General features: G+C 43.9%; 1 protein-coding gene across 1 annotated transcript in view; it reads left to right on the top strand.

Moving 5' to 3' along the window:
• LOC147668727 (MFS-type transporter SLC18B1-like) overlaps positions 1 to 14,996 on the top strand; it is a 1,155,733-nt gene that overhangs the window by 435,271 nt on the left and 705,466 nt on the right. Inside the window, exon 8 of the mRNA XM_086948472.1 lies at positions 6,698 to 6,799. Within this exon, the coding sequence (XP_086804598.1) occupies positions 6,698 to 6,799 (102 nt within the window). The remainder of the gene's footprint in view (positions 1 to 6,697; positions 6,800 to 14,996) is intronic.

The raw sequence follows: 14,996 nt of genomic DNA, 5'->3' as shown, positions 1-14,996 counted from the left end.
TTATTTATGAAATGCTAATTGTTATTTTACTACCTATTTTCTTGCTACCTCCCTTGATCCTCTAGTACTTTAGGTATCGGTAAGTCAAATGGTACAGATTCCGAATGGTAAAATTAAAAATTGATTGAGTGTAAGTTTACCTGTTTAAATATATACATAGTTTTATGGGCCCAGGTGAGTATGTTGAGCAAGTGAGCTTGCGCTCTATCAAAGGGATGAGAGGTAAGTGTGTAGAGAGTTAAAGGGAGGGAGTACGCGGGAAGTGCAGAGAGAAAACAAAAGAGAAAAGAATAGGAGCCAAGGATGGCAAAGGAAAAATAAGGAAAAAAAGAGAATGTGATTGGGAGCAGAAAGATAGAAAAGTGAGGGCGGGGCCATTGAAGCAAGAGGGATAGAAAGGAGATAAGAACAAGCCAACGGTGTAAAAGAAAGCAAGAGGGAATATATTACGCGGTTGGAGAGAGTGGTAAGAAGGCGATAAATGAGAGAGATGGACAAAGACAAATATAGTGTGAAAAGGAGGGAGGGCATATAGGGCAAGAGGCTAAATGGATGGGGTGAGAGGAGAGGAAGAAGAAGTGAGGAAGCTGGGATTGGGGATCAAGATAGGGTAAAAGGGAGCAAGAAAAGAAGACCACGGGGGTAGACATATAAACAATAACGGAATGGGAGTGGAATATGTAGTAAAGAACCAACCACATTTAGTAAAAGATGGTGTATGAGCCAGTCAGTAGACACAAATAAGTCATGTAGTTAAATAAGTAATAGATTTATGCCAAAAGAAAGGTGCTATTTTTCCAGCCGAACGCCCCCTAGGAGCACCCCATATGCTCACCCCATTCTCTCTCCCAACCTAGCCTTTTAGTGACCCATTGTGTAGCATAGTAGGCAGGTCTGAGCAGGACCTGGATCTACTGATATATTATTATGACCCTTGTGGACTTTTTTTTAGAATTTGAAGGCCACGATTCACTGCCACAAACTACACATTATAAATGAATTGGTTCACAGAATTAATAAAATATATTATAGAAGAACCAAAATGTGAATTGCAGGACAAGAAAAACAACGAGAAACAGAGCAGATCGATATGATGCAGAAGACGTGGCCGTTAGGTGGCAGCTTAATGGACCACAAATAACTTTTACAGGAACGAGACAGCGACACTACAGTCAACTAACTTTTTAATAAGTAGACCCCCAATAACAAAAAATAGTCAGATTAATTAATAATCTGTGGTTGTACGTTTGCTACCTCCATATGGGGAATGAGGCTCATCTTACATTTCCCCATTTACAGCATTACATAATAAACACAAATGCTGATGGGAGGAAGGCTTGCTAAAAGTATAACCACTGACAATCCTTCCGGGTAACATTCCAACCCATTGTTTTTCACCCACTGTACCACTCTTAGACAAAGGCTCGCCTTATGCAGATCAGAACAGACCCTGCTCCTCATGTGAACAGTCCATCCCAGTGTGTAAAATAATGATGGACCGGAATACTGCCTGAGTAATTACCAGGAACTTTTCTAGCACATGCTTCTTTCGGTTGTCCTGAAAAAAATGACTTATTGTACAGGGGAGGTGGAGCTCGTGACAGGCTTTCCTTCATAATCTAAGCGTTCACTGAGTCTGTCTTGTTCCTGCCTGTGTGAAAGCTCCTCCCTAGCATCTTCATTTTTTCTTCAACAGTAGCATCATATTGAGGAAAACAGCCATTGTTTTGTCTAGCCTGTCCACCTTTTAGTCTTACTTAGAAAACTGCTCTCTTGGAATTTATATGACCTCTGAACCTCCAAAAGTACATTAGGTTTTAATTTGGGTAGGTCAGGAAGATATTCTGATCTCTCTCTAGTTCTGCTTGACACTTGTCTTCCCAGCTCTATCCCATCTTGCCTAACACTTGTTGACTGTGAAGACTCAGGCTCAGATTCTGATTCTGCTCTAAGGTCTGGTCTGATTAAAGATTTGCGACTGAAAAAAAATTCCTGAACCTGTCCTCTTTAGCATGTAAACCCGATATTTCATCCTCTAATGATTGAAATTGATTGTTTAAAGGGACATCTACAAAAGTCCACTGTGCTCTGGTGATTTGACTGCTTGCTTGAACTACTGCTTCAGTCCTTTTTTCACTTCTGCGACAATCATGCTTAGATTTACTCCTTTCAGGAGTCCTTCCAAGGTCTTTCTTCTTAAGAAATGGGAGACATGTAGAAGCAGGAGTTGCAGAAGACCTCTCAGTCTAGGATGAGGCATGTTGCTACTTTCCACAATAGGCTTCATGGGCTTAGATGTGTCCCACCAGCGTTCATTCATTGGAGAAGCAGCTGCTGGGAGTCACCACTAGTTGATGAGGTATAAAATTAAATGCTATAGGTTCCTGTGTCCTAGTGGCATTTGTTAATTACACACGTCTCGCTCCCTGTTGCAGCACTGCCATCCTAAACATATGCCCCCAGGTCCGCAATAGCATTAAACCGGAAACAACCTTTACATTTTGGTCATTAGACCACAATGTCTTTACAACGCAATGCCATCACTATACAAGTCATTACATCGACTAGCAGTAGATGGCGCTCAAACATAAGGAATAGTATATTTGACTATTCCAACACCTTCCCTACTGGTGCTCAGGCTGGAGTTGGAACAGTAAATTATACATTCCTAATGTAACATCACCATCTACTGCAAGTCGATGTAATGACTTGCGTAGTAATGGCATCCCGTTGTCACAACACGGTCGTTGTAACAACTGCTTTGTTACCTACCGCGTACTAAAAGCGCATGTTATAACGTGCTATATTCGCATTAACCAGATAAGGTATCTCGCCATTGGTATGCTTCACTTTCATCTTTTCATCTTGGAGAGTGCCTGTAAATCATTCTTGCGGAAGCGTTGCCCTTCTACTGTCGGCTCTGTGTCCTGCTTATTGGTTGCAGGGTTGTGCACTGTGTCCTTCTCCTTCATCTCATACTTCCTAGCCAGAGCTAGATCTAGTGATATCACTTCATATTTAAAGCACAATGGATGCAAGTTTTGATGACTCAAGAAAAACAGACACCAGGTTCTTTCCCCTCTCCACCTCACACCCCTGGCAGAGATTACCTGTGATTGTGGGGTGGTGTCAGCTCTTTTTCCAACACACAATTGGTACCTTGGACAAGTACTCAAATGACTCCCTGCTTGCACCCCTTTTACAGTTGTACAGCTCCCAATTTTCCACATCTATTCATACTGTTCTGTCTAACCATAGAGCATAGACTTAGATTTTACAATGGTCTGCCAGGAAACCGTGTCCTCCAACTATTTCGGGATCTCTCTCAGGAACATCCAGCCTCCCTGCCTTTCCCCTTTTCAATGGATTGCATATTACTCAATCCTTTCTTTCTTGAAAGAATATTTTAATCAGTTTCTCATTTTTCTGCTGTCATCCAACATTGAGTGAGAGGATCTGGCGTTATGACCAGAGCTGCTGACTTTGGAGCTGGGCATCCAGGTTCGCATCTCAGCATCATGGGAAAATCACATAATCTCCCCGTGCTTATGGACAGTGCCTGGATACCCTCACGGTTGATTAGCCGTGCTCTACAAATCTGAGTATTTATTTATTACATATCACTTCTTGTTATTTAGTAGGACTATGGTGAGTTTAGATCTCCTCCTGAGGTATCTATCATGTATGATTTTGACTTATGATGTCATCCAGTGATCGCAGCGTGTACCCAAAGCCTGTGGTGGCTCTGGAAAACGAGCTGGTCATATCCCAGTTCCTTCAGCGCCCAGAATTTTTAGGTTAACAGTGACATGAACTGCGATAGATCCTGCAATTTTGCTGTTGTCTGATGGTTTCTCCCCTTCAGTCTCCCCCTCTCCTCCCCTTCCATGCACCTTCATCTGTTTGGGAGGCTCCTCACTCTTTGGTTTCAGGATTGGCACTTCTGATCTCTGCCATTGACTACTTACGAATCGCAAACCGTGACATTGGTGTACCCATCAATAATGTAGCTGATTCGGGGGCACCGGGCCCCAGGGTTTTGAGGTGCTCACTGCACCCCAATTATAGCTGCTTTTTCAATTCCAAACCAGGAATGGAGGGGCCATGTTTGTTGTTTACATGAAGGCCAATCTCACCCTCACTGTGCCACCACCCCATGACACCAAACCCCCATTAAGGCAGCAAAAGATCATGCAGCCCTCAGAGATTTTCACTTGTGTCAGAGACAATTGTAGTAAAGGGATGGTGGACACAGTTAGTTTGCTAAATCAGAGGCTCATTTCTGCGGATCATCCTTCAGAAAAGAGCAACGTTGCCAAATGTGAAGGGGCCCAGGAGAGCAACCAAAATGTAATTCAGTAAAGTGTTAACCATTCATTCCATTTGATCTGACTCTGAGTCCTTCTGTCCTGCTCTATTAACGCCCAATTGTAAGTCAGGTGTCTTTTGGTGGCCCAATCTTCATGCACCCGGATGACCTGGATTTGTGAACACCAGGCCCTATCAGATTTTACTGGCCAGAAAAATCAAGTTGTTAAAATCACAGAAGCATCGGAAATGGGTTGAAAGCATAAGTGTAGCCTGGTCCCCTACTACGGCATGGGAGAGCATGCATGGCTCCCCTCTGCCTGGCTCTATCAACCCTCACCACTGACATTCTACCCTCTCGTTGCCTCACCGCCCTGCCCTCCAACCCCATTCACCACCTGCTCACAGCCGGTGGCAACTGTGAACATTAATCTGTATGGAGTAGGAAATTCATTGCAAACTAGAACTGAAAATCCCAAGTCCCTATAGTTATTTCAAATTCTGTGAGGATGAACTCTTAATTGCACTGCTGTGGCAAGTGTTACGGCACGTATTTGCACATTCAGAGTTTGGACCGCACCAATTCCATCCAGCTCGTTTCTGGGCCTCCCCAGAGTGCTGCTTTCAATGGAGCTCTAAAGCCGCTGTGTCAGATTCCTTTAATTTAGATTGCAGTGTTTTTTTGGTCGAACCTGGGCAGCTCATGTGCTGTTCTGCGACGCATGCTGTATTCAAGTTTGGAGTTGAAGCTCAGCCCACCCTCCACCCATATTTTTCATTGGCTTGTGTCATTTCCCTTTGTACATGCTGGCTTCTGATTCGTTAATAGGCCTGTTAGTCCATCTTAGTACTGCCTTGTCTTCATTTGTGACCGCCCATGGGGACTGGCCCTTTTACGTCTGTTGTTACATGGTATGTCTTATTTAGTCTGTAGCACTATTTTCTTTAATGAGATTCTCCTACTGCAGACACAACATGCTTTCCTTCAACATTCAGCGCACCATGTGCGCTTTCAGTTTCCAAGCAGCCCGGGACAATGGCAGCCGCTTCTTTGAAATGAAATAGGTCTTGCATTTACAAGAGTTTCAGCTATTGGCATTGTAAATGTCAATGCCTTTTATTCATGTGTTAATTATTAAAACAGATAAATAAAAGGCATTGACACTTACAATGCCAATAGCTTAAACTCTCGCAAATTCGAGACTTATTGCATTGCAAATGCTTGTTCCTTGATGTAGCTTTCATGCAGGGCTTCAGCATGACATGTCTGCTCTAAATGTTGCTTAGGTCTGTATATTTGTATTGCATTAAAACGTGGCAACCATTATTTCATTTTTGTCTAAAATGTGAACAGTGGGTATGTTAAAATTCTTGTGATAATTAAACTAAATCGCATATGCAATATGACAATATTAGTCAGGCAACTTTAACAGTGACTCTACATTGAATGCAATTCCATCTCCTAATAAGTCAAGATACATTTGTTTGCGGGGTAATTTGATATTTACTTTACCAATGTGTTACTTTTAATTACTCATGGTATTAAAAATACGTAATTAGCTGGCAACTTTCAGGCATATTTTCCATAGTGCTATGTCACTCACTCATAGAAAACTAAATAACACAGGGCCATATGTAGGTAATCTCCATTTACCTATTCTTAAATACCGAATTTTAACAATTCGGTATTTAAGAATAGGTAAATAGTATGTAGGTAATTATTCGGTAACTTTTACCGAATCGGTACGATTCGGTATTTACCGAATCGGTATTTACCGAATAGGTATTTACCGATTCGGTAATTCCCATTCATTTCTATGGGTCTGGAGGCCCATAGGACTGAATGGGAAGCCATTCACTCTTACGAATCGGTAATAGGGGCACATATTCAAGGGTGGCAGGGTATCACAATGACACCCTGTTGCACCCCTGGATTGTGCATGTGTGCACATGTGGCACACATACATGCCCTAAGGGCATGTATGTCTGCCACATGGCACTTTTGGAAAAGCACAAATTTGCTTTTTCAAAGGTTTTCGATATTTACCACCAAATTGTAGTTGGTGGTAAATAACGAATCCTCAACTCAGAAATGCACTCACTTGAGTGCTCCCTACATAACGGATTCGGTAATTTACCGATTCAGTATGTTAAGGATTCGGTAATTTACTGATTCCTTAAATTACCGATTTGGTAAATTACCGAATCCTTCAATTTGGCCTCCTACATCTAAAAATCCTAATACCGGAGGGTAACGGCCGAAATTCGGTAATTTCGGCCGTTACGACCGGTATTAGGCTACCTATATCTGGCCTAAATGTATTGTTTTTATAACTGGATAATTGGAATGCGTGTAGTTTTGACAAATGTATTAATTTTGTATCCACAGTTCCATTTACCAGTTGGCCAAGTGGGGTTGGTATTCCTTGGTCTTGCAGTGTCCTATGCACTTTCATCACCACTGCTAGGCTTAATAAGCGATAAAAAGCCAGTAAGTATGACATATTACTATTCTATATGCAAAAACTGTACGAATATTATTGTGTAAATATGTTAGATTGAATAACACAACCTTTATGTTTTCCGTTTTAATGTTACTGAAATGTTCACCTTTCAGACAAGCTCACTTTTGAGGGTGTGGTTCCCAACAAATCGAGGCGACAATAACTTATGTCCACCATACACTGCTCCCTACATGCTGCAGACACTGCTGCTACATTAGGCATGCATGGCTCCATATCTCCAGTTTGAAACCAAAGGTCCAGCCAAATGTTACCTGATCTTCGATGGTCAATATCTCTTTGGACTGCAGGTTGATCCGTTATTAGAGAAAATGTAGAAGGGCGCTTAGACAGCTAAGGAAATGGGCACCTTTCAAACCCCTACCTTTTGCAGCGCAGCCTATTGTGGACCAACTCCCCGGCACCCTCCATCTCATACCATCGTCCACACGCACAACACACTACACCCAGAGACTATTTTCGAGGCTCCTACAGAGGTAACAACTCCAAAGTAAGAGGTAAAGGTGTCTCTCCCAAAGGAGCTGCCACCAGCGCTAAGCCCTTACTTACCTCTCCTTCCCCCTGACCATATAACACCAGTCAGTGTCGACTTCAGGGGTTCTTTCCTGCTTGGTGGCATGTCACCTCTGATCAGTGGGTATTGGATATGTTCCAACATGGTTATTATATGTAGCTCACTTCTACACCTCCCACTAGTCCACCTCACAAACACAAACTCTCCCCACAACATCAACAGCTTCACATGAAGAGGTACACATGCTCCTTTAAAAAGGAGCTACAGAGTCCATCCCTCACCATTAACAGGGAACAGGAGTTTTCTGAACCCCAAAAAGGCTGGGTTACTCAGACCAGTTTTGGACCTCAGGCTCTTAAACAAATACTTGCACTCAGAGCACTTTCACATGGTCACTCTTCAGGATGTCATCCTGCTACTAAAACAAGGTGACTTCATGACCGCACTCGACACCAAATACGCCTATTTCCACTATCCAATTTATCTGGCACATCGTCGGTACCTCATATGTGTAGTCAGCAGACAGCATTGTCAGTTCAAAGTGCTCCCTTTCGGACTCACTACCAGACTCAGGGTTTTTACCAAGTGCCTATCGGAGATGGCCGCTCACCTATGCAGCCACCCACGCCATCACCTATCTGGACGATCAACTCATCAAGTGTGCCACTCATCAGTAATGCCTTGAACACACTCAGGTCCCCCTCAACCTACTTCACAAACTAGGCTTTACTATCAATGCCTCAAAATCACACCTCCAGCTTCTCCAGATTAAACCTTATCTGGGGGCAATTCTCAACTCAAAGTTGGGCATGGCCTACCCAAATACCACTAGGATACAGCCTTTTCGGACATTCATCCCCCTGTTCCAACCAGGTCAACAAGTCACCATCAGTAAAGTCTTGCGTCTCCTCTCCATGATGGCCTTTTCTATCGCCATAGAACCCCATGCTAGATTACACATGCATCCATTGCAGGAGTGCTTAGTGGACCAGTGGTCTCAAGTGTAAGGTCACTGGGATGATCTAGTGTTGGTAGACTATTAAGCTTATTGCTCTCTGCAATGCTCGAACACGAACAACCTATTACAGGGATGGCCTTTTCGCACCCCACTTCCACAGAGGACAATCACAACGGACGATTCCCTTATGGGGTGGGGGGACACCTAGACTCAAGGGTCTCTTCATAAATTATCTGGAACTACTAGCTGTTCACCTTGCATTAGAAGCCTTTCTTCCCGACCTTACTTGCAAGGTAGCCCTCATCTAAACAGAAAACATGATCACCATTGCCTTCAGAAGCAAGGGGGCACAAGATCCACTCAGCTCTCTCACGTAGCCCAGAGCATCTGGAGATGGGCACTCAGACATAAGAGCAATCTGTTAGAGGAATATTTACTGGAAGTGGACAATAACTTTGCTGACCTCCTCAGCTGGATGCGGCAACAAGTCCACGAGTGGGAACTTCACCCTCAAGTCCTTCTAAACTACTTCCGGCGCTGTGGACTACTGGATATAGAACTATCCACGACAGCAGAAAACGCCAAATACCCAAACTTTGTCTCCAGGTTCCCACACTCACCATCAGGGGCAATTCACTATGAATGAGTTGGCCAGGGATGTTTGCTTAAGCTTTTCCTCCTCTCCCACTACTTCCGTTTGTGGTTCAGAGGCTTCGGCAGACATCTCTCCACCTCATCCTGATAGCTCCCACGTGGGCAAACCTACCATGGTTCACCACTCTCATAGAACTCTCATTAGTTCCACACGAGAAAAGCCCCAACAGGCTGAATCTTTTCATGCAGAACCATGAAGAAATAAGATACCCGGACAACAAGTCTCTCAGCCTTGCAGTCTTGCTCCTGAGGTCCTAGAGTTTGGATACCTTAACCGTCCACCCCAATGTATGGACATTCTTAAAGAGGAGCGCAAACCTACTACTCATGCCTGTTACGCAGCTAAATGGTGGAAAATCATTTACTATTGTTGGTCAAAACATATAGGTCTACTAGCAGACAACCCTGCTACCTACCTCCTTTGCAAATTTGTGGTTTAACTTTCACATCCATAAGATTACATCTAGAGTCTGTAGCTGCTTATCTTCAGAATATGCAACAGAATTTCCTCTTCAGAATTCCTATAACTAAAGCTTTCATGGAAGCTCTTAAAAGAGTCATTCCTCCTCGGATCCCACCAGCCCGACATGGAATCTTAACATTGTCCTAACAAGTTTGATGGGACTTCCATTTGAATGCCTCCACTCCTGCCCCCTCCAGTTTCTCTCTTGGAAGGTATCAGTTCATATTGACAGAACTTAAACTTTTCAGAAAACAGAGCAACTTTTTCTTGCTTTCTCCAAACCCCATCAAGGCAAAGTTCTTTATAAATCAGGCATTTCTAGGTGGATTGTTAAATGCATATAAGCATGCTATGCTAAAACCAAAAGAACGCTAACTATCCCTCGTAGAGCCCACTTCACTCGGAAAAAAGGAGCATCTATGGCTTTTCTTGGCAACATTCCTGTAGCTAATATTTGTAAAACAGCTACATGGTCCACACACATACTTTCGCAAAACATAATTGTGTGTATGTACTGGCTCGCCAGCAAACCAGTGTTGGACTGGCAGTTCTCTATACACTTTTCCAAACCACTGCCATTTGCACAAGCTAACCACCACTTTTATGGGAGGACGTGTTTAAAGTCTATTCAAAGCATGTGCATCTACAGCCACATATAGCACAATTAAATTCCCTCGTGGCCTCAATATTCTTTATCATATGACATTGTTCATATACTTTGAAAAGAGACCTTCAGATCAATACAGGTACACTTATTTTTTGATTATTTTCAATATTTTATTGATTTTTTTGTATGTATATCAAAACACTTTTTTTCTTTTTTACTATATATTTTCAATCTTTAATCCATTATTCTTTTTAGTCATATAAACAATAAAATTCAACTCAACATATTTATATTTCTCAGGTTAAATATACAATTTTTTTTTAAAAAAGAACACCCTGACTGACACACACCTACCACCACACACACATTACTCATACATACATCTACACACACTTTACTTTACAACCAGAACAATTTCTTTTTTCTGTAACTAAGGTAGCACAGATAGTATTTGTGAATTTACACGCCAGGTCAACACGTGTTTCGGTGGGCTGTACCACCTTCCTCAGGACCGACAGAGAAAACTTTGCCTCCTTATAGTGTGGACACAGAGTATCTGAAATTACAAATGCAACGTCATGTACCTGTGTCAATTAATATGTACTGAAGGACAATTGAATAAATTTAACAAAGTTTAATTACATGAAGTTTCTTGATTACTGTGAAGTACAAAATACACCAACGTGTCCTACTAACCTAGGAGGTGGATAAGTTCTAATAAAAGGCAAAGAATCATAACTGATTTGATCCATGACCAAAGGCTGGTAAATTATCCAGCCCAATTCCTGGCTAAAAACAGATCACAGTGATTTTTACTAGCATAAACATATTTGAAAATTGTAGACCAACATTAAGTCAAAAAGGGGGTGTTTTTTTTTTTAATGTTTAAAACCACTAAAGTAAGAAGAAGGGATTTTTTGCGGCCAAAAGTCAAAGAAAAAAAGAGAGAAACATTCTCACCCTCTAGATACTGTCGAAATGTACAAAATGGGTGGCGATGGCTCATCTACCACGTGGTTTAAGTAATAATCCTAAAGGGATAGTAAGGATGAATTAGCTTTACAATTACAATCTGTGGCTGTTATTCTGTTGTTATTCTATATGGGGCAAGTATTGAATGAATTTCCTTACCAAAAGGCGAGATAGATTAAGGGACTTGATAACAAACGTTGCCTTCTCTAGTGCTTGAATATTCACAGGCACGGGTTTTAATGAGGATTTCTAGAATAAATGCATGTACATAAGCCTCTCTGTCATTAAATAATTACGAGCCATAGTCTCTAAGCTGAATATTGGAATATTCAAACTGACCTTATTTAAATTTGGGGACTTGTCCTTATATATCCATTCCTCCAGTTTCTTCCTTTGTATTTCTAATTTCTATTCCAATAATGATATTTTTGTTCAAATCTGTTTTTATTGTGAACACAGCGATAAGCCTACAACCCCTTTCCGGAGCCGGCCGCGCATAGAAGAGCCAGTAGGTAAAACTAGACAGGGGAGATGGAGTCATTAACACAGCGCCCTGCCTACAACCCCCGGAGGGGGGGGCCGGCCGCGTGGCTTAGGGGAGAGCAGAGCAAGAGGTGGCCATAAGCTGGCAATGCGTCGTTGTGTGGGGTAGGCACGTATGTGAGGAATAGCAATGGTGTCACATTTTCAACAGGCCCAACAGGGACCTAACTGCCCCAAAGAGGGGTGGAAGCCAGAGTGGCAAGTAGGAAGGAAGTAAAGTCAGGAAAGGAGCTAGCAGTGACAAGGTGAGGAGGAGGTAGAGGGGCGCACCCGTGGCCACAAACAGGGAGTGCAAAACACAAAGCGGCGCTGGGGGTAGCGGTTAAGAGTCTAGTCTGCTGGGGTCAGCAGGGATGAGGGCGTCCTCGAACAATTGCAGAGCGCGGAGCCTGGGAGGCATGTGGCGGGCATAGCTAATCGAGCACAAGAGGCGCACTAGGGGTTCCCACACTGCCTTGAAGCGCACCCCCCTGAATTGTATCCGCGCTGTGAGTAGTTCCATAGTCAGGACCTGCCAGAGGCGCACGAACCAGGATGCTATCGGCGGCGCCTCTGCTCGTTTCCAGTACAGGGCAATGAGTTGTTTGGCAGCACCTAACATGTGAAGGGTGAGGATCCAGTCGCTGCGCGTGAGGGCCCTAAGTGTGGGGGGTCGGATGCCCAGTAGGAGTGTGCAAATCTCTTCAGGGAGGGGGAAACCCAACACCTTCTTGATGTGACTGAGGACCTCCTTCCAAAAGACAGCTAGGGTAGGGCAGGACCACCAGATGTGTACGAAGTCACCAGTCGCAGTGCCACACCTCCAGCACAACGGCGAGGAAGCGGGGAACATTTTGCTGAGTCGCAGGGGGGTGTAGTACCATTGCGTCAGCATTTTGTATGCGTTTTCCCTTTGCGGGATGCTGCGGTAGGTTTTGGGGATGTCGTTCCAGAGCCGAGTCCATTGAGAGTGCGTGATGTCAGCGCCTGTCGCCGACTGCCACTGTTTCTGATAGGGGTGTACAGGTGGGGCGGTGGGGTGTTGCAAGATGTTGTAGATCTGGGAGATGAGCCGTTTCAGCCCCCCGAGGGATCGTGCCAACTTCTCAAAGGGGGTATACGTCCTAGTAGCAGCTTGGTACATGTCATCCCCCGAGGTCCAGTGGCGCAGCTGCGTGTATTGTAAGTGGGCGGTGGGGGGGAGCCTAAATTCCTCCTTGCAGTCTAGCCATGTTTTAGGCGATCCGCCAAGAAAAAGGTCTCCTGCAACTCTGCAGTCGCCTTGCGTCCAGCTCTCAAAAGCTCGGGTCCGGGCGGCTGGAGGGAAGTGTGGGTTACCCGCAATGGGAGTATGCGGAGAGGGAAACGTGGTGAGACCCTTGGCCACTGCCACCCTGTCCCATACCTCAAGAACCGTCCTCGTGGGGACCGCAAGATATGCACTTCTGGAACGTGCCACCCGCGGTAACCAAGGCAGGTCCCATATGGTGCGCCCCGTGACCGATCGGTCCATGTGGAACCAGTGCTTGTCGCTTTCGCGTGCACCCCATTCGATCACGTATCGGAGGTGTGACGCCCAATAGTAGTGGAGGAGATTCGGGCAGGCAAGACCGCCCCTGTCTCTCGGTTCCATCAGGACTTTCTGCGAGAAGCGGGGTCTTTTGCCCCCCCATATGAAGGACGTAAGGTCGCGTTGAAGGTTTCTGATGCAGTGAATCGGGATCGGGGTGGGGAGGCACTGGAAAACATACAGAATGCGGGGAAGGACGGACATCTTGACAGCGTTGAGCCGCCCCAGCCAGGAGATCATCAAGGGTTTCCATTTTCGCAGGTCAGCCAGGACTTCCTTGCGGCAAGAGGCCCAATTCCTCGAGGACCACGAGTCAAGATGGGGCGCGAGATCCAGGCCCAGGTACCAATAATGATATTTTGCAGACGACCTAGAGTGGGAATATGAAGTAGGTGTTTGTTTTATTACCCTTGAGCCTATTAGCTATCCTTTGTAAACAATGCCTATGACTACTAAATCTCGAGAAAAAGGGAAAAAATTGTCTATTCCTGTAATCGATATTTATATCGGCTGTGTTAATGTCAAGAGACATGCCTATGGACTGCCAAAGACATAACAACAACATTAGCGAAGTGCACACATTTAAACCAAAAAAAACCTAACAAATGCTGCTGTGTAGCATACATTCAACAAAACTCTGTGATAGTTGCAGGGCTCACTGCAGCTACTCACACCAGTATTTGGCCAATGTTAAGCAAAATTCTCCTATGTCAGGGGATCACTCTAAGGGAGACCCTCACAGTCTAGACGATTACGTCTAATTGTTTAAAGCTGCTAATTGTCATGCCACGTTGCCCTGAAAAATAAATAAAGCGCTTGCCGTTTAAACCCTGTGTAGGACTCCTATCCAATCTGCCCGACTTGTACCTTTTAATTCAAGTGGGCCTAGCGAGTGCGACAAGATAGCATGCACACAACAATACCCTTCAAAAATTACGGGGCTCGCGATATCTACTTTTAACGAAGCTTAGTACATATTACTTAATACGCTCTCGTGTCGGCAGATAACTAAGAGGAAGTTCCTCGCAATCTAGACGATGACTATTTGAGCTGTCATTCGACATTCTACACGGCCCAGCAGGATACAGTACTTACCATTTTAATCTTGTGTGGATCTCATATCTAATGCGCCGTGCTCGTACCGTCCAGAAAACGCCGTGATATGTAGCACTACTTAGGAGCCAGTTTAAATCCCACAGACGGTGCGAAATTGCCGACTCACGTGGGGTGTGACCCGGAAGTAACATGATATAGACAAACAGGCTTTCCTGTAAGAAGTACCGGCGACATCTTGTAATAGGTTTAGTTCTCTATGGCAGTACATTTATGATTTTAATGCTCGTGGCATATAGGGGACGTTCATATCATAATTCCTCTAGTATCAATTAGACTTTGCGTTCCAATTATTTATTTATTTAATCAGGAAGAAGTGGTTGCCGTTATTCGTGTAATAAAAGCAAGATACTTTACACTATTTAACAGAAACTGGTGCACAGAGTATTTAGTGAAATTCAATTGTGTGCCTATGCTTATTGAAAACTGTGCCCACCAGTATGATCATATTTAGGATGGTAAATCTACATTCCAACCGGGGGCCATAAACTATGTGCCATCTTCAAGTGTCAAGACTGATGCACATCCGCTGTACTGCTTATATATGGAGCAATCGTTTTCCTGTCATAATTATTTATTCTTGACTTACCCAGTGCCAGTACTTTAATTATTCCTTGATAAATTACCTGATATCAATACTTAAAAAGGGTACATGGTCCAGTTTTAATCCCACATACAATTGTAAAGGTTCTTCATTATAGGTACACTGGATTGTGGGTTATGGATCTGTGTTTTACCTCTCTATAGATTGCTACACCACAATCTCCAATAAATAAGATCTCATGAGAAGCAG

This window comes from Lissotriton vulgaris, unplaced genomic scaffold (genome assembly GCF_964263255.1).
Source record: "Lissotriton vulgaris unplaced genomic scaffold, aLisVul1.2 SCAFFOLD_386, whole genome shotgun sequence".
Lineage (NCBI taxonomy): Eukaryota > Metazoa > Chordata > Amphibia > Caudata > Salamandridae > Lissotriton > Lissotriton vulgaris.
Note: the sequence above shows the minus strand (reverse complement) of the source record. Positions and strands in the feature narration are given on the sequence as shown.